The sequence below is a fragment of the Indicator indicator genome, chromosome 2, assembly GCF_027791375.1.
Source record: "Indicator indicator isolate 239-I01 chromosome 2, UM_Iind_1.1, whole genome shotgun sequence".
Taxonomy (NCBI): domain Eukaryota; kingdom Metazoa; phylum Chordata; class Aves; order Piciformes; family Indicatoridae; genus Indicator; species Indicator indicator.
In genome coordinates, this window is record NC_072011.1 from 8613875 (window position 1) to 8639966 (window position 26092).

Genomic DNA, 26092 nt, shown 5'->3' on the forward strand with positions numbered 1-26092 from the left:
CAAATCCCCCCCGCAAAAAAAAACAACACACACTTTGCATGCCTCTCGGTGCTCAATCACTGTAGCCAGAACATAAATATCTGAGGTACTAATACGAAAATTATCAAAAGCCAGCAATCTAAACTGAAAACACCAAACAGTAAAACTAATGCATTTTAAACATTCTTTCCATGTTAGAATTAAATGTATTTGAAACATAAGTAACTTGAGAAAAATTGTCCTTACTCTGATAATATCCTATTAAAAATTTTCTATGTTATCAGAATTCAAATTTGGAATTAAACATATTTGAAACATAAGTAATCTGATAACAATTATTCTTACTCATAATATCCAATTAGAAATTTTCTATGTTATCTAAATTCACCTTCACTTAATTATGCCATGTAACCTTTCTGGAAGGGATAAGAAGAGCTTGCTTAATTGCCTTAAATAAATTGATAGTCTCTAAAAGCACATGACTACATAGAAATCAGGCCAAATATATGGACACTACGTTCTTCAGTTATGACTCATACCATAGCTAGTATCATGACATACTTTATTAACAAACAAACAAACAAACCCCAACAGTGTCTGGTCCAGCCTGGTAGGTGTTCTTTGCCCCACAGTCACCTATACCAGAAGGAGTGAAAGAAGGACAGATTTTGACCCGGTGCTGAGTCTCAACAAAATTTATGACAAATATGTGGCCGCAAATTATGGCAGCCATTAAATGCAAGTCTTGTGGACTGGAGAGCTGTCAAAAGGTACCACACTTACACAACTCTGATGTGATGTGGTGAACTTTGAAGACAGGTTTGTGTTACCTTAAGTAAGGGGCTGGTCGGAAGATGACCTAAGGTGACAGGTGGTGACAGTACCAAAAGGAATTTGAGAATTCTGTGTTTTTGAAGAAAGTAAGCTTTACTTCTTTTTAGGCTTTAGAGTACTCTGTTGTCCTGGCTAATCCTGTGGCAAGTCTGCTCATATTCAATATTAAGCTAAAAAGTAGTGATGTATGCTGATCACTGCAGCAGATAGATTGTCCAGTCCTTGTTTTAATTGTCTCCTTTTGATGTCAGTCACAAATGCACCTCTATTAGAGGGAATCAGAACTCAGTGCTCACATCTTTAGGACCTTGGTACATCAGAACATCAGACTGGAAATACATACAGATTCTTCTCATGCCAACTGCAGATGTGCAGGCTTTCCAAACAAACGTAGTGATGTAAATTCCACTCTTTCAGATACAACATCCTCCTCTGAAGTTTTATAAAAATACCAGTGCAACATAGAGGCATTTTACAAAACAATTATATTTATAGAAAGGTATTTTAGTGGTATATGTTGAGGTAAATAATAAAAACAGACCCAACAGAGGGCATGACCAGTGTTATGGAGAACTCTGGATGAAATTTGGCCAAAAGCCTGTTTTATAAAAGCTAATATTTACCTACCAGATATGATCCCTGGTAAGGTGCTTATTGCTGTAATACTTCAAAATTATTCTTCAGTTTACAAATTGAAAAATATATGAAATTAGATCTGTACGAATGTTAGGTATTAGCTGTCACAAATTTTAAAAGGCATTGTATCAAGTTTTCTTAATTGTTTACTAACCAATTTGATTGTTGCAGGTAAATAAACTACAGCATACATTTTACCTGACACCATGCATCAAAATCACCATAAAAACTAAGTTTATCAAAGTCCAACTCCACAAGGAAAACATGAAAAAGTGCAAATTATGTACCCAGTATTTCTGTCACAGCTGTTTTTCCTTAATATGGCATGAAAAAGGTTTACAGCATATATTAAGAAAATTCTTACAATTGTTCACCTCAATGCTTATATATACAACATTTTGTTCAAAGTGCTCACTATATGAAAAAATAAACAAAAACAAACCCAAAAACTGATTGGATAAAAATATTTAAACAGTGCTTCCTGAACGTTCACGGGAAATTCTTATAATACATCAGTCCCATTTCTTTTCCTCTTCACTCAGTGCAATGAGATGCAGAAGTCACATCAATGTCATGAAACTTGCTTGCCACAATGCCAGAAAACCTCCGTTACAGTGGCATTCTTGGTGTCCCATTGGGAGTGGGTCTTTTATTTTTTTGCAGGTGGCTTTGATGTTTTCGAGATCTTACTACTTTCATTCTTACTTCAAATACTTCCTGTATGGCTTTTCGAAAACAATGGAAATTGTAGTCTATTAATCCTACAGAGACAGAAATATTTTCCATATTAATCAAGACATTTACACAAAGTGATTAAAAAAAATTGCTTGTATTCTGTATTTAGTGAAATACCACACTTCCTATCTGGAGGTCATAATCAGTGGATTTTCCAGGCATTTTTTTTCTGTGCTAAGCAAAGGCACATTAGATAAACACATACAATGTCCAATATCAGTCTTAAGAGAAAACAAACAGAAGTTCATTGGCAGATAAAGCCTTAACTTAATACAGAGCTTTGGAGAAGTGCTCGATATGCTACAAGAAAAGTAAAATATTTCATAAAATATGGTGTCATATTATAAATTTGATTTACAGGTTAACTGTGAAAGTTAAGTAGCATCTAGTAATCAAATTTTTTTTTTTTTTTGGCAATGCATAAGCATTGAAATGGATACTTGATAGAAACATTACCAGGTAACAGGCAGCTGTATTTCAACTTACATTGCAATTGAAAAATAACACAAAGGACATGCTGCTAGATTACATACATATGTAATAGGTAGGTAACGTTACTGTGTGAGTGGGCTGAATGTGATCCCACAGCTGTAAAGCTGTACTGGCAGTCAACTGGAACACTTACTGGGTTCTACAACTGTGTAATATTGCAACACAACTTTAGAATTTTGGTACTGAGCTTATGACCTCATTCAAGCTTAATGTCACAAGCTTTCTTAACCCGTTCCCAAGAGTTCAGACAAAACCTTATATGGAAGTCACCAGGAACAAAAAGCTAAACTGTAGTACTAAAATTGTACTGTTAGAGCACAGGCTACAGCACTAAGCGTTCCCAGCTCTGCAGACAAAACAGCCTGATATGTTTGTGGACAAACCCTAATGTGTGTTTACTCAACATGGTGTCTTTTCTGAAACAGTTCTTAGTAGGTATGTAAAAATAACACTTTTTCTGCCTACAGCAAAAATAGAAAGTGACTACATCTAACATTCACAAACAACAAAGGCAGTATGGCTAGTAAAGGGAAATTTAACCAGTTGAAGTTCTATAAAATAAAAGCTAACCAGCCTGTCAAACAGCCCAGCAGATGTGGTACAAGTACTGGATTCACAAGCACACTAACACTGACTGCTGAATTAGTACCACAAGATGAGGATATGAGCCCAGATGATGGCTCATTGTCCTACTGCTCAGTTCTGGTCTCAGGGCATTTCACTAAGACCAGTAACTCAGTGAACATCATGCTACTGAGCAGAGTGATCGTGAACCAAGCTTTCACTACTGACCTTCAGTAGGGTCAGAGACAGCAAGGAAATTTTATGTGCTTTAACTGCAAAATATGAAAGCCATCTAGTTCCCAAATACACAGCTTTTCAAAAGCCTACTTTCAGAGTTGAGGAAAGCAAGTAATTTTCAGTAATGTTCGTTTGGTTATGGCACAGAAGCTGTTCCAAACGTGTATGCTGGTGCCAACAGGTACAAATCAGTGTTAGCCAGTATAAAGATTTGACTGTTGCAGATGGAAGCTTTACTGTACTGGATGTAAACTTTCCTATGCTTTCAAATCAGAAAGTTGTTAAATACATTTATGATTTCATCTTATCTTAATGCCAGCACAAATACATCCTGCCTTTAAATTCACTGTGCAGGCTCTATCAAGCTGTACTTACCTTTAGTAATTGTGATATAGCTAGAGACTGTTATCAGCTGATGACAACCACAGTTATTAAATTGCTAATGTAAAAGTAATGAAATAATAGCAAAGGGAAAAAAATACCTTTTCTCTCAAAGCTTTCTTCTCTGACGAAACAAACAAGAGCAAGGAATTTTGTCACCTCTTTTAAATAAAGGACAGTTGTATTGTTCAGTTTTATGATCGCCATTGATTCTTTGTCATAAGGAGTTCCAGTGCCATCATCTTTAAGCCTAAGAGGCAATATTCAAACAAACAAGAAAAGATAAGCCACCACATGAGCTAATAAAGGTATTTCCACATTGGTTCTTTCCCCAGACAACCTCAACCTTCAAGAAATTTTCAGCCTTTCAGAGAGGCTCTCTTCTTCAAACTACACACTATGAACACCCAGAAGACATGGAGATTAAATCATTTATCCAATCACACACCAGGTCTTAGATCTGTGGATAGAATTCAGTTTGTTTAACTGCCAAATACCTGAACTAGAGCCTTATTTTCCTCTGTTGATTGCCAACCACTTAGCACAAGGTTGTCTGTTTTCCTTTAATCAATGCACTATATTTGGACTTTATCTAAAACATGTGAACCAGTAAGTCTGTACTGGTAATTCCAAATCTAATAACCTTGCTTGAACAGTGGCAGCTGGCTGATATAGTTTAAAGCCATCATGAGACCTTCCTCATGAGATGTAGGCTTTATCAAGACAATCACATGAAAACAGATTTTTCCTTCACAGATGATGCGTCATGATGATCACTGTATTAGTTTTATACCTTGTAATTTTACCCTCATTCCTGACTGCATAGAGGGATCTTGTAAATGAGCAGTTATCACCAACCTACTAGAACTATTAGTATCAGTAATATATTAAGGTGCCAAGTTCCACAGATGCCTCAGGAAAAGAGGATAAGAAATGCATTGCTGTAGCATGTCTTCAGTCTACAGCTAAAAACATGGCAAGCAGATTTCTGGTGATGTATGTTAAATGGTTACACAAAGACAGTGGCAAAGTGACATTTTGTGAATAGAGAACCCCACAAGTGGTGTTGTACAGATAATAAAGAAATGGTCTTTTGAACTACAAGCAACATCCTTCTCTGTACAGAAGAAGCCACAGAATCAGCATCCTTTTTGTAAAACACAAGTTCTTGTACAGTTACTGAAGTGAACAACTCCTAAATCTGAAACATACAAAATGTAGAAACCTAAGAAATTTTAGAAAGGTATTGAACAATTTTTGGTTCTTTTTAAATTTTAACAACTAGTGCACATTTGCACTAGGGTTCTCCCTCATACCTTCTCCCAAGAATGCAAGAAGTCTACCAATGGGTAAGACTGCAAGGCTACTAAAGACTACCACACTCAAAGCATGCCTTTCTTAGGAAAAGCTGGTATTACATTCAAGCCATTTAGAACATAACTTGCAAGGAGGTGGACAAGGCATGCCAGGAGATCTCCAGCTGCTAATGTATGAGGATGAGAAACTGAAAAAAATACACTCAACAAGGTCGTGGAGGGAGAAGAGGGCAAACAGAGAACTGAAGCAAGAGTGAAGTCGCCCTCTGAGGCCAGTAGAGGCCACTAGCTATTAAAGTAAACAAGAGTAAATATGGCTCCACTTTTTCAAATGGGAGGAATCATTCTGTTCAACTCCTCAATGGGGAACAAAAAGATAATGTTAACATTTCTGTTTCTTTTAAGGTCGGTTACTTCCCACTCCTTCCTCCAAATAAAACTACTAGCATTGAAAGAGGAAGGTGTTCACAAAAGCAGGGAACAGTGATTGCTGCTGGCAGGTGATCTGTACCTCAGAGGCCTGCCATTTCCTCCTTCTCCCCTGTCCTCACAAATTACTCTGGCAAATTACACATTCTCATCATTGTTTATACTCACATCATTCTAATTTTGAAGCCATTCAGGTTCTAGATACACAGTTTTATGGAAAACATTAACAATTTACTTACCCATATATACAAGAAATGTCAATCACAACATCTATCATATCACAGCAGAGCTCATAAGTTTGCATATCCACTGGAGTACTGTCCGTTGCAATATAGATCTTACTGACTACATCAAATAAAAACGCCTTTTCAATCCCAGAATTCTAGTTAAGGAAAAAAAAATAAAAAAAGAAAGAAAAATAAAGTGGAAGCCATATCTTGAAAAATTAATACCAAGCTTTTTTGTTCCCCTATTTGCCTGTTGTACTTAAAAAGCTAGGATGAAGAAGTGGAAGTTAAACTGGAATCAAGCTCATTTGGAAAGAACTGTACATACAGCTCCATCGTTTTTGGAGCAAACTGTAATGCTCATAGACTTTCCACCCCTGAGTAGCTGTAATGTCAAATTACTCTCCCAAAATTCCCCTCTCTGGAATAACCTCTGGACACATTGCATTTATTTTCAATGGAAAAATGCAGGGGGAAAAAAGTCTTTTTAGGATCAGGATTTTTAGGGTTTTGATTATAACAACTGACAGAGAGAGCTGCAATTTAAAGTTATTTTAGCTGGACATGTTAAGAAGGTAGAAACAAGGAAAAGAAGAAGATGATGGACAAAAAGAAGGCAGTAGTGTTCAGGAATTAATATCTCAGGGTAATTGAGAATTTGTCTGTTGGGGACTGTAGCTGCTTTATCATCCAGTTCATTAGAACATCATTTAGAATCACAGGAGAAAGACTGGTATTTTGCTGGTGCTCTTTCAGTTTCCATGGAGCACTGATGGTTACAAAGCCATGTTTATAATGCTAAGGCTTGCTAACGTGATGACAGTATACTCTTGTCACCTGGCCAAGCTGATTAAGACTCTCCATATTGGAGATGTGAGGTATTCACAGCTCTCAGAGGATAGTTAGGAATGCTAGCTTATACTCTATGTAGATAAACTGCCTATGCTTCCTGGAAAAAAAAGGGGGAAAAACACGTACTGCTTAACTGAAAACAGTAGCTTTGCTTGCTGGTATCAAGGGATTGCACCTGGATAGCTGTCCCAGCATGAACATAAAGGGCGATTTCCCAGTATTGCTAAAGCTCAAGCTTCAAATCTGCTTCAGAATCCACTTATTCAAGGGAGAAGCCACTCTGTCCCCCAAAAAACATATTGTCCTTATATGCAGGCTTCCCTTTTTAAAATGGTTTGGAACTGCTGCCACAGCAGTTTTGTAACTACCAAAAAAAATACACTGAAAACCCCTAACAAGTTTGCATAGCTTCAGCTTCCTTTGGAGTTACAAAATGTTTCCTTTCCCTTCTTTCCTAGGTCAACTACTTAACACATACTTCAGAGACTATATTGACCCTCCTGCTTTCCAAATTTCCCAAAATACATAGAAAAATTTCAACCCTAGGTGTGCTGTTGAACAATGGCCAGCAATATTTTGGACATTTTTCTTCTTAAAGAGGCTCATTTCTTCCACTATTGCACACAGCTAAGGCTGGAAACATCCATCAATAATAACAGCATTAGAGGCGAATTTCTTGCATTTTATTATGAAAAAGACTCAGAGTGGCATATTCCAGTAAAGAGTTCATAATAAAAAATATTCAAACCCAAGTATATGCTGTGGATACCTTAGGTATGTAGGCTGAAGCTCACAATGCACAAGAAGAGTCTCAGAGAACTGGCTCTGTTCAGCCTGAAGAAGAGGCCTGCTGCTATCTAAAAATACCTAATATAAGAGTGTACAGAAGACAGAGCCATACTCTTCACAGAGCTGCAGTTTTGAAGGACAAGAGGCATAAACTGGAATGTTGACTTGATATGAGAAAAAATGAAAATAGCATGAGAGTGGTGAAGCACTGGGAGCACACTGATATATGAGATTTTGTAGAGTTTCCATCCTTGGAGATAACACAAAGCGGAACCAGACCCAGCCAAGAGCAACCTGCTCTACCCAGCCTATTCCAGAGTTTGATAACCCTTCCAGTAGAGAAGTTTCTTCTAATACCCAATCTAAAACTCCCAGGTGCAGCCTGTGTTACTAGGGAGAAGAGTCCAATAGCTTACCTTACCAAATTACTCAACTAAAAAAAAAAAAAATACTAGTACAAACAGCAAATGCAAGTCACAAAAAAAAAACAGGAAAGAGAGGATAATAAACAATATTCAAAGAGACATTACACCATTAAAGCTCAGTCAGAGAAAATGACAATAAGGAATCAACTGTACTAGTGCAGGAGGGTTCCTTATGAGAGAAACGAAGGCCAACAGCTGCCTTACACAAGTGATTGCTTATTCTGACCCTGCTCTCATTGTGATCAGTGGCAGCATTTCAATCTCATCTCTGATCATCTCTGATACAAACTACAGCCTGGAAAGAATTTGCAACAAAGCTAGAAGCTCTATCAAGCACTCTGGATCAATGTATAAGTATTCCATGGCTAATCTGAACCAAGGGAGTCATTACAAAAAAATCTTCTGTGATGAATACGTGAGGTTTTTTCTGGATAGGTAAAAACCATGGGGTAGTTCAAATTCAAACCATATTTCTCAACAATAATGCATGTGATAAAGTAGAAGGCAGTTTCTAATCTCTAAATGGAATGGGTTCAGTAAAACTGGCAGCATTACCCCAATTCTTAGCTTCAATAAATTGTCCTTTTTCCTTCTTGAAAGTATGAAAAGCCTAAAAGCTTGACCCTATACAGTAACTTTTAAAAGAACTTACAGTATCAGTTGGAAATGAATGTTGGACAGTTATTTAAACAGGTCTTGTGGCAAACACCAGATTTAGTGAATTAATTTTAATATAAAATACTACATATGAATTTCACAGATTGTAAGATGTAAATGATTAAATATACAAAACTGCGATTAACTTTATTTTTACCATGATAACTCCTTGTTTGTTTTTAATACATACTTTTTAACATGCCTCAAAAATACCCCAACAACCCTAAAATGAAAATCTACATTTCTGTGTCACACAGCTTGATTGCTTGGTAAGGATAGGGTAATTTTAAAAAAAGGCATCCTTCAACAAGTAGTTGAGTGTTAGTTACATAAGATTTACATGGGTTTTGAATGCAAACCCAACTGTTATTTTCATGATTTACAAGCAGTTATGTTAAAGGATGTAGAAGCAGTAGTATCACACTGATGGCTCCTCAAACACACAGCCAAACACACTCTGTCACTGTAAAGTTAGGCAAAAAACCTGCTGTGAACTAAAGAATTATCACAGATCTATTTCTGTAGTCATCAGCTTCTCATGTTGGAAGTCTTCATAGCATAAATGAAAGCATATCCTCATGAATATTATTGCAAAACCCAAACTAGAACACCAATACACCCACACTCTGATACACAACACACTGGCTTCCTGAGATAGGGCATGACCAAAATCCATGTCACAAAGTTGCTAAAGTACAGCACCCACTAATTCTATGCCAGAGAAAAATGTTTAGTCTTCCTGTGAGAGTCATTTGGAGTCTTCTGTTTACAGAGAGAAAATACTTGTAAAAACAGACAGCAAGCATGCTGAGAACATAGTGATGCAGCTACACCTTGCTCCAGGTCATTAACAAACTCTATTTGGAGCTAAGAAACAGTCTGTTTCCCCTACTGCATAGGAAAAATAGTGTCTTTCTTACTTTTTTTCAGCTTCCCATTCATTTTAAAGACTTGCTTTTCCTTACAAACTACATTTGATACTCTAGACATTATTGGAGCTGCCTTCTGGGTGTTCTAGACACACAAGCAACTGCCATCAGACATTCAGGAAGCAGTTTGTGTTTGATTCATCTGGTGGTTTGGTGCAAATTCTTCACCAACTCCAAAGAGTGAGGAGACCCCATAAAGAGACCTGACAGACAATGTGTGACTGGGGTGACTGACACAAGGAGGACTATCATTGAGACAGCATATTCAATATCCAATTGCTTCAGAACTGCTATTATTATTCCTTCTTTACCCTTCTGTCCTAAGTGGAGTTTGAGACTGGATGATATTTGGTATATGGCCCAGCCATTTTGGTAGAAACAGATCTTTGTAACAAACCATTCACAACTCAATATCATTCATTGCCTAATAGTAAGAGAATAAGCTTTGGAAAGACCTTTCTCTAGTCCTAGCTTTCCCTTTCAGCAACACATCCAATTTTAATCTCTCTCCATTTTCACACCCTACACTGAGAAACTGTGAGGTCTACTTTTATCTTACAGGCTGTTGAACAATATTAAATAATTTCATTAACTCGAAATCACAAAAAGGAACAACAAAGTACCTTGCTTGGAAATTCAAGCTTGACAAATTAATGCTAGATGCAAGGTGCAGAATTAGAATACTGTGAGAAAGGGTGCAGCTTCAGGAGCCACTATGACCTGACTTAATGACCACCAAAACGGGGAGTTCACACTTGTCACAACCTACACAGTGTGTTTCCCTTTGCTCATGGCCACATGCTCCCATCTCTTATCTTGTGCCAAAACAAGAGCATGTTGCACTCTTCCACAACTTGTTTTTAACTAAAAGTGCATTAATGTGTGTCATAGTGGCTCCATGAGGGAACAGGTGAGTGTCAGAACCAGTATAAAGGAGAGGAAGAGGTCACAGGAACAAGGAGCAAGCAATTATCTCCACAGTGATAACAAGTCACTAGATACACAAAGCCCCTTAACTGGAGTCTACCTCTAAAAATTTCAAGACAAGAGAAGATTTCATATGAGGTAAGCTTTGATACGAAGAGCTAATCCTAGGAAGCACTACAGACAGCTCTACATACGGAGTCAGACTAAATGATGACCCTTTAAGAATGTACTCAGAAAAATGTTAAGTATTACTTAAATGAGCACAGTCAGCACAAACCTTTGCAACATTCAGATTAGTGTATGAGCAGCAAAGTGATGACTGCTAACCCACTTCACGTGATTCAGGAAATACTAACAGTGTCTCAGCAATGCTGTTCCAATCGGCAGGGAGAGGAAGCCAAGCTGCATGTGGGTGCATTTCAACTAAGTTCTGATAACTTCTCAGAGAGTTCACATTGCTCATAATTGCCTAGAAGGCAGCGAGCAGAGTATCTGAGCATGCATGTTGGACAGTTGGATCTAGAGACAAAGTATGTAACAAGTACTTACTGAAATAAAGATGTTAAGCAGGTTTTCCAGTGTTGGGAGCTGCGGAATCAGTTTCTGTACCACTTTGCTAAATGCTTCAAATATAGAATGATCATATATGCTTGTCAGATAAAAGCTGGAAAAAAATGTCACCACATTTTCCTTTTAGCCATTTACTGTGAACATGATGTACCTTTCATAACATGAGTGAAACGAAATATTGTCAAACAGCAAGTGCCTACACTTCTGCAATTATCCCTTGTGATTAAAAGTCACATGTTTTGATTGAAGCATAGGACTTCATCTTTACACACACACAAAAAATCATAGACACTGCAAACTAGAGCTTGATGTAGAATTCCATGATTCAAATCCCACCTTGGTATTCTTAGAAAATTATATTCTGAATTGTAGGAGAGGAATATTACTGAGTATGTCTGTTGTGATCTCCTTTCTGAAAGCTGTGGACCCATTTATCAATGTAATGATGCAGTTAAGAAATTAAGAGCTCTAGAAAGCTGGCATGTTCACATAATAGGCCTCTTTTTTAATGTATTTGTTCTTGGCTTTAAGTGATAAAAAAGCCAAGACAGCTTGATGTCCTCTAGCTCCCAGTCTGAAGAAGTCCACTATTTTTCATTATCTGCTAGAATAATCTGCTTTATCAGCAGACATCAGGCAAAGACACAGCATCAGTCTTCCCAAGTGGCTCCAAGCAGACTGCAGCAGTGAGGACTAGTAATTGGGAGGGGACTGTGAGGCAGAGAGGTTTCAAAGAAGGCAAAAGCTATGTAGGTGCCATATATACTCCACTGGATAGAGCTCTACCGGTTGCTGCCACTGTCCAAGCAACTTATTTCAGGACAGCAGCTGCAGCAAAACCTGGTAGAACCTCTGATGTATTTGTACTCTGTTTCTAAGCACACCACCTCTCCATCTTTCCCTCCAAGACAGAAATCAGAAATAAGATAGTTTGTTTGGCACAGGTCAAATGCAATGTCTCTGATTATCCTGTTCCATCATATATCAAAAGCTTGCTGCCAGCTACTTCAAGAGAACAGAAAATGGTAACACATAAGTCAAATAAGCTCCTCTCCTCTTTAGTATTCTCTGCACAGCAGCTTTTCCCACCTGAGGTGAATCTTCTCCAATCCAGCATCTGCAAGGTCATCGTTTGCCCTCTGGTGAATATCTCTTTGTGTTTCAATCTTGTGATCATCAGATAAACCGTCCACTTTATGGATAAAGATTTCAAAGTTGATATCTGGATTCACTTTATAGGCTCTGGTGACAGTAAGATGCAACCGAGCTAATGCTTCCATATAATCATCCTAATGAAAGAAAAAGAAAAGCTGTAACTGTAGAAAAATTCTTAAAAATACATATAAAATTTTATAACAGTACAGTTCAGCAACAGCTTTTTTTTTTTAAAGAAAAATTTCTAATGAAATGTATGAATAAAATCTTGTGTGATTCTGTGGTCCTGCTCTGGCAGGGATGTTGGACCCAAAGATCTCCAGAGGTCCCTTCCAACCCCTAATATTCTGTGATCTGTAATTTTCCATCTCATGCATAGAAGCCTGAGCCTACATCCAACATGTACACTAATCTCATGCTGTCAGCACTTAGGAAACTGAGAAAGAACTTTGAAATGTTAAAGCAAATTAGCTAACTTTTGAACATACTACAGAGGGAGATTAGAAATAAGCAGCTCTTCCAAGTTGTAATGACTTTTTCTTAATGTATATTTTTGATGAAACCTATTTATTTGCTTTGAAAAAAAAATATGCTTGCCAACCCATTTTTCTGTTGCTGAAGAAAAGAAGCCCCTTTTTTTTTTACCTGAGAATCAATAACAAATATCAGTGCTCCAGTGCCTCTGAAAATCATCTCATAGTCAAATGTAGGGTCAAAGAAGTCAATTTGCCCAGGAAAATCCCATATCTGAAAGTTGACAAAGGAGCTGTTGGAAACATCCTCTCTGCAGATCTTGTTTGTACTCTCTAAGAACAGAGTCTCATTTGGTGACATTTTGTGAAAGACAACTTTCTGAATGGAAGATTTCCCACTTCTTCTCAATCCCATGAGCAGGATTCTTGGCTTAACTTCAGTACTGAAGGGATCGTTGAAATCCAAAACTGAACAAAATCACACAAGAAGAAAAGCAATATACTAAGGAAATATAATTAGTAACAGCCAGATAACATGCATTTGACATTTATTTTCATGACATTTTCAGATGGATTTATGCAAATGTTACCAATTTTTAATCTTAGGGAACAGTGCTATATACATTTAATTTAAATTATTTGCCTCTTCGGCTCTAGTACCAGAAAACCCACTTCTCACCTGTAAGAAACATACATAAGGCTTCATCATTCCATTTGTATGTGAAAAAACCTGTGTAACACAGACATTCTAAATCACCTCATTTTATTCTAGTGAACACTAGCCCACATACATTGTAACCCAACTTTAAAGAAGTATCATCCAGCAACAACCATGTTGCTACATTGCACTACCGGAAAAAGAGAGCAAGTTTGTGTTAGGTACCTCTGTGCGGTATTTCTGAAGCTACAAAAGTGTCTTATTTTATATAGTTGTATTTATTATAGATAAATAAAGTCACGCATCCCAGGAGCTGTAGGAAGAGGACAACTCAACATGCACACAGTTCCTCTATGCTGAGACTTGCAGCACACTATTGAGCACAACAGGTCCTATCTTTTCTAAAGTGGGTAGGATTCCACCTTGCTCTTGAATAATTTGTGTCACAATCTGTGAAAGTTTGCTATCCAGGAATAAGATCACAGCATATCCCCTGCCTATTTGCAAAACAAAGGCCTGGGAACACAATGATTTTATTGTGCTGCCTACCCCTGTTGAAAGTGGTACCACTAAACTGCAACATTTTCTACTGCTGATGTCTTGTATCAGCATAAAGATAGTTATGGGAGTAAACTACAACGTTGCATCTGTAAGGACATAAATGTACAGCTATAGGACATAAATGTATAGCTATCCACACCTGTAAGCACACCAGCTTCAGCTTCAGGTATCTCTAATCAAAACAGCTACAACAGTCTAAATTAATGCACTTAGCTGGCCTAGAATGCCCCTTGATGCTGAGCTGAAAACTGTACTGCCTATAGATGTAAAAAGCTTTCAAACACTCCTGTGTTTGTTGTTTGACACTTCTGTCTGAAGTGTCAAACAAGCAACTCAAAAAAAAAAAAAAAAGAGTCATCAATGCTAAATCTGCAGAGTGAGGCTCACAGCACACTCTGGTCAGGTTAAAATACTGGTCAGTCAACAGGCTAAACACACTAGCTGTCAGGCAGACTTCCTCCCACCCTTTGCAGTACAGATTCTTCAACATAACTCAGAGCACAATATCACTGCATCTCTTTTTCTGTTGGATAAATTCTGAATTGCAGAAAGCCAGCCATTTGTTCATATGCATTCTTCTTGCTTATGTTTTTATTCCAAAAGCTCAAAAATGCAAAGCAAGAAATCTCAGCAACAACAACTTAAACCTGTCATGGCCTCATAGGCCAAAAACCAAGGATAGCTTGAAGGAATTATTTGCCTGAGAGCATGTCTTACACACAGGAGGTGGGTTCCTCAAGCCTCAGCTACAACTTTCAGAAGCAAGAGCAGGATGGGCCAACCAGGAGGGCAGAGAACTTTTCTCATGTCTGTTTGTTCCTCTTAAGCTTCAGTTATATAGAATTAAGGCTTCTCAACTAAAGGTCTGGTGGTGTTAGTATTAAATATCCCCTGGCACCATCTACTGGCTTGTGAGTGCTTATGCCTCTCAGTGTGGGTTCATGCCAGCACAGTGACTGACAGCAGTTGAAAAATCATTATCCATTTAAAATACATTTGAAAGGCCTTGACAGGTACTACCACTTACTGCGCTCATCAATTATCACACATGCAATGCTGCCAGGCTGAAGCAGTGAGTGGATGAAACTCCTTCAAGCAGAATAGTAACAGGTAACTCCATAGAATCTCATCCTTGTAACACAGCAATGGCCAACTTCTGCTGATCCGCACTCAAATTTAAGAAGTAATAAACCACAGTCACCACACTGCTCTATTCTTCCTGTCAAGCTGAACAGTGATAGTAACCTCCTGTGGCTGCAAGAAATGTGCCTACAATACTTCACACCTATAGAGGAATAATAAACATCTTGTTCTAGAACAATGAAACAGTATGGTATGTTTTTGGGGTATGGTCTTGCCACTAAAGCAAACCAAAGGTTCAGGATTTTGCAGTGTTTCCTCCACCCTGCTCTCTTCTCTAACGTACAAATTTTCCACACCTGCCAAATACATAGCTGCAATGTCATTAATGTGCATATATCCATATATTATGTAATGAGCATTCTGGCCACCAGAAGGTAAAAAATAATGTATTCAAAGCTTTACAGGAAGTAGTTTAATTTTTAAAAGCGTATAAAGAATGGTCTTTTGGCTGAGGCTTTATTGCATGTTTCAAAAAAAAACCCCAATCAACCTCCCATACACATTGAACTTACTAAATCCACTTTAGTATGGATTTGTACTTTGTGCCCCCTTCCTCTCCCCACCACAATAACACCAACTTCCCCCTGTGTGTCTTATGACATATCCTCCAAATAACAGATATGACGTGCTATGGCTGATCTGGAACTCAACACATGCCAGCTGGCTAGACTATACACATGTTCGTTGGTTTGCCAGCTGCTGCCACAGAGAACACACATAACTATCCCCCTGAGGACATAAAAATTGTGGAAACTTCAGCAACTTTAAAATGTCTTTCATTCAAATTAGGTTGAAGATGGGCAGCAGTTTCCAAAGTTCTAACTGGTGATGAGACAACTAGAAGACTGGCTACCTACATAACTCCTTTTTCTTTAACAAATAGGCTAAAACCACAAATGTATCTTAAAAAATATTTTAAATAACTTGGGCGTTTACACTGTTGTATTAAATTATTCCAAGTTGTTAGGTTTTTATGGACTGTAATACTTACTAGAAAGAAATTGCTTTATATTACAGCCATACTAAAAAATACTACAGTTGTACGTGCAAACAGAGTTACTGATGAGAAGAACGAACACCAGCTCTTCTGCTAGTAAGACTGTTATTTAGCTTTTGAATTCCTGCCAGTTCAAAGACAGGGAAATGTAAATGAGTATCATCCGAACCTGACTAGATAGCAGGGCTGCTGTAGCACTTTCCTTTGAGAGAGACTTAAGAGATTACCTTATATGTAAACAAATTGGACGATGTGCTGCCTGCCCACATTCCTTTGCAGAGTACATGACAACTCCTTCTTTAATTTGCCACAGAAATGCCAGTAGATGTGTTGTTGCAACTTCCCTGACTAGGTTACTGAGTGAGATCATAATATGCATAAGAGAAACACTAAACTCTTCACTATTCCATAATGGGAAAGATAATTTTCTCTATTGCGATCTGCAACACATTTCCTGCTTAATTTCCTTTTCAAAGAATAAATGCCATAAAATGCCAGTTTCTAATGTGTATCAACTGTCTTATATTTCAACTTTTCTGAGCAGCTGTAAAGAACAGAAATCATGCTGGTTAGAGGCCATTGAAGCATTCACAAATTAAACTTAAATGAAAAAGCACTTTCAGCACACTTTTCACACTCATTTCCTTACACAATTTCTGTAACTGAAGTTCTGCCCTTGGTTATGGGGTGCTATCTGCATGCATTGCAACATGGAACACAGCTCTGCTCTGAGGAGTTAATCTAGAACTGCAGGTAGCAGACTGACCTGTCTCACCAGGATGCACAACAGTACACAATGAATACTTCAGTATCTCCTTCACACTATTAGAGATTATCAACTGATAACTAAAATAGTTTTTGAAGCCTACCATGAATTCCACATCAATTGCAATTAACTGTCAAAGCAGGTGACTATCAGCGCTTCACAGATATAGGTGACAGGGATGCCACACTAGAATGTGCATTTGTAGATCTCAGTTTTCAGACGCTTGAAATAAAGCTCAGGTGATGTCAAGCTAAAATAAATTATTTTGCTCATGTTACCATCCATAAGGTAACAAGCCTTTAAGTTTCCTTTTAAACTAATACAGCTACTAATGATTATTTTTGCCCACTAACACAATTGTTTAAAGTTTTAACCCTTTTTTTTTTTTGAGTAATGGAGAACTAAGTCCCAAACTTTCCACTTGCATACTTTCAAGCCCATTGATCTTGTAGCTTTTTCAGTACTACTGTGCAGTATCTGCAGCACTTTGGAGTGCTTGTCAAGACAATACCCTTACAAAACACAGAGTTAACAGAGAAAGCTTACATGCAACCAAGCAAACTATTCAGCTACTGTGGGTTCATAAACATTGCAGAAATGCCTGGTGGAAGGACATTTTTGTGGCTAAAGACTTAGAACCAGAAGACCTGGTTCCACTTTGCCACAAGTGCAGTACTCTGCAATGGTATGTCTTAAAGCTACTTCCTTGGACGCTCTGCAGAGAGTTTCCCTGCTTCTAAATACTTCAATTGCATACATCAAAAACATGACTAGGCTTTATGCAAACTAAGTGCTTTAAGGTCTCTGAATGTGACTCCAAGTGCAAAATTAAAATATTAAGAGGACAAGAGCATTCAGGCTGGAGACAACAAACCAGTATGGGGTGAGAGACAGGGTAAGGTTTTGCAATCTCCCATATGTCTACAGGTACATTATGTTTTTACTTTTAAGCTTTTCCATTCACTCTCAACAGTCATGCAGCAAAGTCATTCTTATGGTGCTCTTTCCATTCTTTCTTTGTAGAAGAAGTGGTGGCACTAAATTCTGGTCTATTTACTGTACAGATCCAGGAACACAGAGAACAAAAACTGCGAAAAGTTTTCCCCTTGCCCTGCAGCCTGGTGTTCAATACACAAAATACAGACCGAAATCCCAACCCTCTCCATTACAGATGCTCTATACCTCTTTCTCCAGACTTCAGAATGAAACAGAAAGTCAGAAGACTTGACTTAAAATGTTAAAATGGTCCTTTGTCTTCATCCTGCATAGCAAAGGTCTGTGGATGGACTGCCTTCTCCTGATATTCAAGATGTAAAGATTTGTACAATATTCTGGTATTACAATGAAGATGAAACTGAAATTTTTAGCACTCTAACAAAGTTCCTATTGATAAATTTCCAAATAAGTTCCTCTGAGAACAGAATATAGATTATTTCTCTACAGAAAATGCTAACTTAATTTAGCACAAAACACGCTAAAATATATTCTCTTTTCACTGAAATAAAGGCAATTCTCAGCCACAGCTCTTACATCCTAGCATTCCTATCGCCTTTAACCGTGTAGGCTTATACTCAAAACACTCCCCCAAACTGCTATAGTCACTGTGATACCTAGAACTGAGCCTTCAAGGAAAAGGGTTCTGCATGCTAGTAATCAAAGTAGCCTTAAAACATGTGGCCTTTTATTATGCTCCTACCAAACCCCCCGCCCCCCCCCCAAAAAAAAACAACAACCAAACAAACAAAAAAGCAAACCAAAACAAAAAAAACCCAGACATGATTATTGCACCCTGAGATACTGAAAGTTCTCCAAGCTCGTTTGTGAAATACATCTCAGAAGAATGAGTTCAGGCTCTGAATGAAAGCAACAGGCTCCGAACTGGCATTGCTTTTTTTTTTTCTTTTGTACTGAATGAGACTGCTTTTCCTGGTAAGCCTGTCCTACATCCCCATCCATACTGACACAGATACACAGCAAGTAACGCGGGTCGTCATATGCACAGACAAGAGACATGCAGCACAGCCTGCCACTGTGGGGACTGACGTTCACAGCTGCAGAGCAGCCCTGGACACAAACTGTCACTGCCTTTTATAGCCTGACACCCAATCACCCCACCTCCTTCCACACTCAAGTCACATCATTAGGCTGTGGCTACTAATAACTAATAACTCTCAACCCAGACATGGAAAATACTGAAAGGAAATTGCCTTCACCACCACATGTCTGCACTCCTTTTGACTTTTCCCTCTCTCCTAACCCTTCTTGCTACCTGTCAGTCCCTGCCCTGCTCCTGCCCCTGCTCTCTCTGATCGGTAGCGCTCAGGGAGCACCCCGTCCCCATCCTGTCGCCTCCACAGCATCCTCGCTCAGCCTGGCCTCTTAACACCTACCTCCGTCGCTAGCGAGGCCTCACTCCGGACGCCTTGCCTCCCTCACACCGCTATCCCCGGCTCCCTTCGTGCCCCGCTCAGCCCCGCCGAGTCCCAATTCCCGCGGGAAGCCTCGCCTCCTCCCTGACCCACATCGCAGGCAGCCAGGCCCGACCCCCCGGCAGCAGAAACTCTCACCTCCCCATGGTGGCCCCGTCCCACCCGCCACCATCCCTGCCTCATCTCGGCCCCTGCCCCGCCTTATCCACATCACCGTGCTTATGGGGCTGGCCCTGCCCCGCACCTCGTCCACTGCCCCGCCTCACCTCACTCGCTGCCGGCCGCCGTTCCACAGCCCCTTCCGAGGCCAGTGCCTGCACCCCCGATCTCTGGGAGTTGGCGCCGCCGCCCCCCGCAGTTCCACGGCAGCCGCGCCGCCGCTCCCCACTATCCCTGGTGCAGATGCCGCTGCGGCCACTGCGAGTGGTACTCACACGCCTCATCGCCGCCGCTCTCCGCGTCCCCGTCCGAGAAGGACTCGGCCCCGTCGGCGTAGACCGCCAAGCCCACGATCTCTTCCTCCTCTTCCTCCTCTTCGTCCCCCTCCTCCTCCGGCAGCTTCCTCGGCACCTGGCTCATGCCGACCACGCTCCCGCCGGGGCTCCGAGAGCCCCTCTGCCTCCGGGCAGCCTCGAGGCACGCCTCGCCGCGGGCGCGGGGGGCCCCGCCGCCGCTCCTCGCCGCCGCTTCCCTCCCCCGCACGAAGGCTCGGCGGAGCGCACGGCGCAGTCTGCCGGCGGGGCGCGGACCCAGCGGGCGGGGGAGGCGGCGGCGTGACCCGCGTCACCTGACGCGGCCGGTCACGGGCCGGCAGGGCCTCCGCGCTCGCCCAGGCCCCGTCCCAGGCCCGGCCCCACCGCTGTCACTCGGCACTGACAAGGAGTGCCGGGCGCCGGAGAGACTACAGGCGGGCTCCGGGCCCTGCCGGGCGCCGCCGCCTACCACCCCGGCTTTGCTGTCTCGCGGCGCCCGACACGGGCCTAGAGACACCAGTGGGACCAGTGCATACACGAGACGCTGCCGCTGGTGTGGGTGAACGGAGCCGCCGCGGGCAGGTGTATCAGTCCACGGCACCAAAATGACTCCTGGAGTTTTTATTTCAGGCAGCCCTCCCAGGGCTTCGAGGTCGATTAAATCCTGCAGCCTCACTCCCACAAGGAACCCCTAAGCGGGCTCTCGGGCCCTCTTGAATCGCCCCCACATTCGGCATGTGGGAGACTGCAGGACCTAGGCGGGACCCATGTCTGCCCAGCACTGCTCAGCTCACAGATCCACTGTGCCAGCTCCGGGACCCAACAGTGGCCTGCAACCTGCCTGGTGCTCTTTTCATGCTGGCTATGTGGTCATACGGTCAGGCCCAAAATGTTAATTGTGACAGAATCTCATCCTGCTTCTGTTAAAGGGAGAAAATAACTCTTAAGTAGAATGGTGGCAGATCAGTGCCAAGAAAGCCTTTTTTCTGCAGTGTGTTAACATTTTGTTTCGCAGTCATAATGATCAAACATAGCCAAAGTAGTCCTGCAAACATTTACATATGTGTAACTCATTTAACATATAGCTAAACTATTACACAAACATTTCTTATATCAGAATTTCACACAATATAAAGTAAAATAAAATTCCCATGAAGTAGGCTTATGCTGAATATGGAAAGAGGCAAACAAAATTATTGTGTGAGGAACTGCAATTTTTTTGTATTATAGCAATTACATTCTAATCTCAGTAATGGCACTAGATTTCAGACTAGTGCTGTAGCTTTGACAGAGCTACAAAACTTTGCTGAGATCAGAGAGGTGCTCCTGCAGAGCACCAAGGGTTTTGATGTGAACCTGTGCTATGGCTATCACCACAGAACAATGACTATCATTGTAATTGCTTAGTGAAATACATGTGTGGAATCATCTGGAAAAAAAACATTCAAAAGAATATATTCATCACACAAGTAAGCAGTGCCAGTGATACTTAAACGTTTAGGTCATTTAGAGCATTGTCTTGGGACTGCCTTCAAGCCATAGGAATAGCCTTTAAAAGCAATGACCAGGCATTGTATGATGAGCACCTGCTTTCTATTTGCTCCTTCAGATCTCACTTTTATCATTCTACTCAGTCTGCTTACACAAACTCCTTTCTCATATGCTGGTGCCTACAGATGATCCTGTCTAACTTGCCTCCCTACCAGTTTGTGAATTATTGACATACACAACTAATTGCCCACACACACATATGACTTCGATGAACCAAACGTCACTGAGACATTGTAATAGCTCGAGGGGGTGGGTGAGGCTGTGAGCAGGCACAGGGAGCTTTCAAGTCGATCACCTCTGACCTTCTGCCCAGACTTCAAAGCCTGCTGGCTGGCTCCCTGCTGGAGGGAAGGGCATCTGTCATCCTCAAAATTGGTTTAGTAAGCACTTATTCTCCTGCACAAATTATTATGAGCTTTCGTGAATGACTTGCAAAGGTGCTTGGGTTCAGGAGAGTATTAAGCTCTTCAGGAGACTCATTTCAGCCAGACTCCAGCATTTCTGGCCACCAGAGGATAATTAATAGAATCATAGAGACGTTTAGGTTGGGAAAGACCTTTAATATCATTCAGTGTAACCATTAACCTAAAACTACCAAGTCCACCACTAAACCATGCCCTCAGCATCGTGTCTACAGGTCTTTTAAATACCTCCAGGGATGGTGACTCAACCACTTCCAATGCTTGACAACCTTTTCAGTGAAGAAATTTTTCCTAATATTCAATCTAAAACACCCCTGGCACAACTTGAAGCTGTTGCCTTCTGTCCTATCGCTTGCTGCCTGGCAGAAAAGACTAACACCACCTTGCTACAACCTCTTTCCACATAGTTGTAGAGTAAGAAGGTCTCCCTTGAGTCTCCTTTTCTTCAGGCTCAGTTCCCTAAGCCCTTTCTCCTAAGACTTTTGCTCTAGGCCCTTCAGCAGCTTTGTTGCCCTTTTCTGGAACCACTCCAATCCCGCTGGAGGCTGGTGATCGAGACCTGGCTTCACACCCGCAGTAGCATATCCTTGCCCTCTGCTGGCTCCGCCGCCCGCTGGTGCGAGGCCGGGGCGGGGGGGACCATGACCCCACGTTTCCGCGCGCGCCCTTCCCCGCTTCCTCGGTAGGAAATGGCTGCGAGGGGGCCAAGGCGCACGGGCCGCCCCAAGAAGCCTGTCCGGCCACGGCTGCTAGCCGGGAGATAAGGCGGCCCGGGCTGGCAGGGAGGGCCGGCTACTCGCCTGCTCTCCGCGACCGCTGGGTGTCGCTCTCGCAGCGGGCACGGCGGCGGCGCCACCTCCGGGGCAGCCCAGCCCGGGGGCCGAGGCGTCGTTGGAGGCGGTGGGACTGTGCCGGCGGCCGAGGCGCCGTTGGAAGCAGTGGGATTGTTCCTGGCCCCGAGCCCGGCGGGCGGCGTGTGCCGCGGGGGGAGCGCAGGTGAGCGGGGCGCCGCCGGCAAGTGGGGGCCCCCATGCCCGCACCCTGAGCCCACCCGTCGGGATTGCGTGTGGCTGTGGTAAGCGGGGCAGAGCGCCGGGGTGGGCGATGACGGGCCGGGGCTGAGGCCGCGGCTGGCGGAGGTGGGGGCCAGAGCAGTGAGGGGGCACTTGTGGCGGGGGACGCACAGGTGGTCACGGGAGGTGGCAGCGCTGTGGCGGGGCTGCGGCTGGATGCGGGCCCTGCAAAATCAGCGCGCAGGGCGCGAGTAACTCAAGTGTTGCCTTGTTACGGTGCCGGAGGAGGGTTGCAGGGAGGGAACCCCGCTCTCATGCACACACACGAACTCTCTGGGCTGCTGCACAGATCCAGGACGTAGATACCTAGGGGGGTTAACTGAAGGTTTAGGGGTTTGAGGAGCATTAACGCTCTTGTTCCCAACTTTTAAGGCCGCACCTGATGAGAAATGGAAATCTGGCTCAAAGTCGTCCTTCCTGTGGTTGACATCACCTGAAAACTCCACTGAAAATATTTCCACTAGTTTACTGCAAACATCAGCTTCCCCTGACGTCTCAACGCCCTGTGAGTATGCACTTGGCTGCTGGTAGAGCTTCTCTGCTTTTAGAAATCCGTGGCTATGGTGTGTACTTCTGCAGTGTTCGTTTTGTTGCAAGCATTAATAAAGGGCTTATCGTGCCCTGGGTTGTTGTGGGTATCACAGCATAGGCTGTGGAGAGTGCTCTGGCTCTTTGAAAGGCATAATCACTGTCTTCATATTTTTGTAATTGTGTGTGAAATGATTATTTAGGGTTTTGTTTGGTATTTCTGCCACGCACATGGTTGAAAGAACATATTATCTGCTACTGAGTACCTTTAATTCACAGGGAAAACACTGAGAAGGGTAAAAGTATCTGACTGGCAGGTGAAGTAGTGAATCTTGCCCGTTAGTTGTTAAATGAATGTCTTAGCAATGTTAAAGAATCTATCCGTTGGGGAGATCAGTGAATCTGCCTCTGTGGGATGGGAAAATGTGACAAAGACTAAATTCTTACGCAACATAAGTTAAGCATGATCCAGATCTTCTAGTAGGACTGAGTGTATGGCTTATTCTGAGGAGAATGTTATTTGCCTAACTTGCTTGCTTTCAACCTGATATATCCAGGTGTGCTGCTAGTTTTATAACAACTTATTTTTGGTAGGCTGAAGTTCCAAGTATTGCTTAATCTTTGTCCTCTAGGTACTTGGGAAACAGTGTTTCTGGAGATGTGTGGTTACCTGTAAGATCTGCAGTTGTTTTGCAGACTGCAAGACATGGTGTAATGACGCTAATTCAGAACTTCACAAAAAATTCTGATCAGAAAATGCTAGTTACATCCACTGCAAGTACCAAAACTACAGTTGGTTGGCTACATAAAGTATTAGGTACTTGCCTCTAGATCTTTATTTAGATACCTATTATGTAGACGATACATTCCTGTTTGTGTCACAGAGGATCTATTAGTCTGTGAGAATGAGTGGGAATTCTATAGTCTCATTGCTTCTCTCCCAGTTGTTTGAAAAGAAAATGTAATAAAATTCAGAAGTGGCTCAAATGGGGCTCCAATGTTTGCTAACATAATGTAGCTGCAACAACAGGCTTAGTATCTTGCCCTTGTTGCCCCTTAGTCTCTCAAATCTATGTAATAAGACTAATAATATTTATCTGTTTGCACGGCTGGCGTAACAGTGAGTGTAAAGCACTTTTTGGTTCATAAATTAATTAAACTGTCTGACAGCCGTGCTTTATTTATTCTCACTAGTTTCAGATAGGCAATTCCAGATTTGCAAGCCCTCAACAATTAGGACTTCCACTGAACTTCCAGAGAACTCATAGTTCTGTCTTTTCTTAGAGACATGTCAGTGTAACATTTCACTAGTGGAAGTATTTAAAACCACAAATGAGGTACCATATTTCACTGCAAAATTGGCCTAGGGAGATATTTGTCAAAGACATAAAAGAATTATAATTGCTTTGGGCAAATAAAAAGTTGAAATGAGTCATTTTAGTTCCTTTTATTTATTAAAGAGTGAAATGTAAGAGTACTTCAGAATTGATCCATCCAAAAATAGAAGGTTTAGAGCTGTGCTTTGGAAAGACCTCCGTTTGTAACAGGGATTAATTGGCAAGGGGCTTATTGTCTTCCCTGCCTCCTGTCCAGCTATTTTGACCCCCAAAATTTCAGAATAATTTCTGAGTAAAATTATAGCAAATATTCTTGCACACCATTGCTAGCTTGGGGACCCTTTAGAAAGAGTTTAGTTGCTTCTACATTGACTAGTCTCCCTGTTAGCAGATACTGCTGAAGAATAATTTGTAACAGTATATTGATAGCAGTTGTGAGAGAGAAAAGAGAAATCCTGAAATCTCATGTGTCTTGCTGTGATCTTTTACTGAATTCTGAGTAATGGCTTCTTTCTAAAATTTTTCTTTTCCTTTTGTCTCTATTTGGATGCTGCCATTAAAAAGATGCTGGGCTTGTGAAAGCAGGTGTTCAAAAGTTAGAACTGGAATAAACGTGTGAATTTCTGGCTTCTTTGACGCATAGCTTTCAAATGCATGTGTCTGGGATTGTCTCCATGTATTGCTTCCCTGGAGGGCATGGTTGTATGCAACATAGTGATGCTTGGAATCCAAGGTGGTGCTAGTTGGACCATACAAGTATTTTTCTTGTTTCAGAATATCCTCTAGGTGTGGTTGCAGATGTGCAGGTCTTGATAGTGAAGCGGGGAAGAATATTGTTGATGTGCAGTAGTTTGATGCCAGTGAAAGAATGGTATTAAAAAAACAGGATGAAATGAGTGTCTATTTGGGACATTTTTTTGAGGAGCCTGTGATAAATGAAGCATTAAGGCTGCTCAGGAATTTGAGATTAAAAGAAATCTATAACATTACCTCTGATAGTTAATCTGGGGTATTGAAAGAGGAAAATGTCCTGTAAAAACAGTCCAATTGTGATAAATGATTCTCTGTTGGGTGGCCGAACCAGTACAGTACAACAGCTTGAATTCTTGTGTTAGCTGGTTGTGGAGGGGTTGTCTTGGTAGCCTCAGTGATGTACTTCTGATGCAATACTGAATGCATAGCTGGCTCTCAGTATGGTGCTGGACTGTAGAGTGCTGGCTTGTTCTTGCATAATTTTGCCTTTGATCCTTCGGCAGTGCCCTGCTGTGTGTGGCATGAAATTCAAGATCTTTGTAATCAATAGGAAGACTGTCTTACTGCCAGCACACATTTCTGCATGCCTGCTCCTCTGTGGCTCTTTCCTTCCCATTCCCAAGACCCTCTGCTTGTCCTCCAAGCCCTAGGTGCATCTCAGCCAATCCGTGGCCATGGGGGAAGTGGGCTGTGATTGGGGATGGGATTTTGGCACATCTGTAGGAAGTGGTGGATGGAAAGATCTGGTGTGGATGCCAGGTGGAGGTTACTGGGGCTGTGGGGCAGCTAGAGCG

General features: G+C 41.5%; 1 protein-coding gene across 1 annotated transcript; it reads right to left on the reverse strand.

The window, feature by feature from the left end:
- Nucleotides 1–639: 639 nt before the first annotated feature.
- RRAGD (Ras related GTP binding D) lies at nt 640–19740 on the reverse strand. Its single transcript, XM_054394086.1, has 7 exons — nt 19596–19740; nt 12780–13075; nt 12069–12268; nt 10959–11073; nt 5843–5985; nt 3960–4108; nt 640–2210 (listed from the first exon to the last, which is right to left on the reverse strand). The coding sequence occupies exons 1-7, from the start codon at nt 19738–19740 to the stop codon at nt 2059–2061; spliced, it is 1200 nt and encodes a 399-aa protein (XP_054250061.1). The 3' UTR covers nt 640–2058.
- Between the last annotated feature and the right edge of the window lie 6352 nt (nt 19741–26092).

Coding starts and splice junctions, on each gene's coding strand:
- RRAGD (XM_054394086.1), bottom strand. CDS start 19,740: ATGAGCCAGGTGCCGAGGAAGCTGCCGGAGGAGGAGGGGGACGAAGAG. Junction 11,074..12,068: donor TTGGAGAAGATTCACCTCAG/GTGGGAAAAGCT, acceptor ATTTTTTTCCAG/CTTTTATCTGACAAGCATAT. Junction 2,211..3,959: donor AGAAAGCTTTGAGAGAAAAG/GTATTTTTTTCC, acceptor CTGTCTCTGTAG/GATTAATAGACTACAATTTC.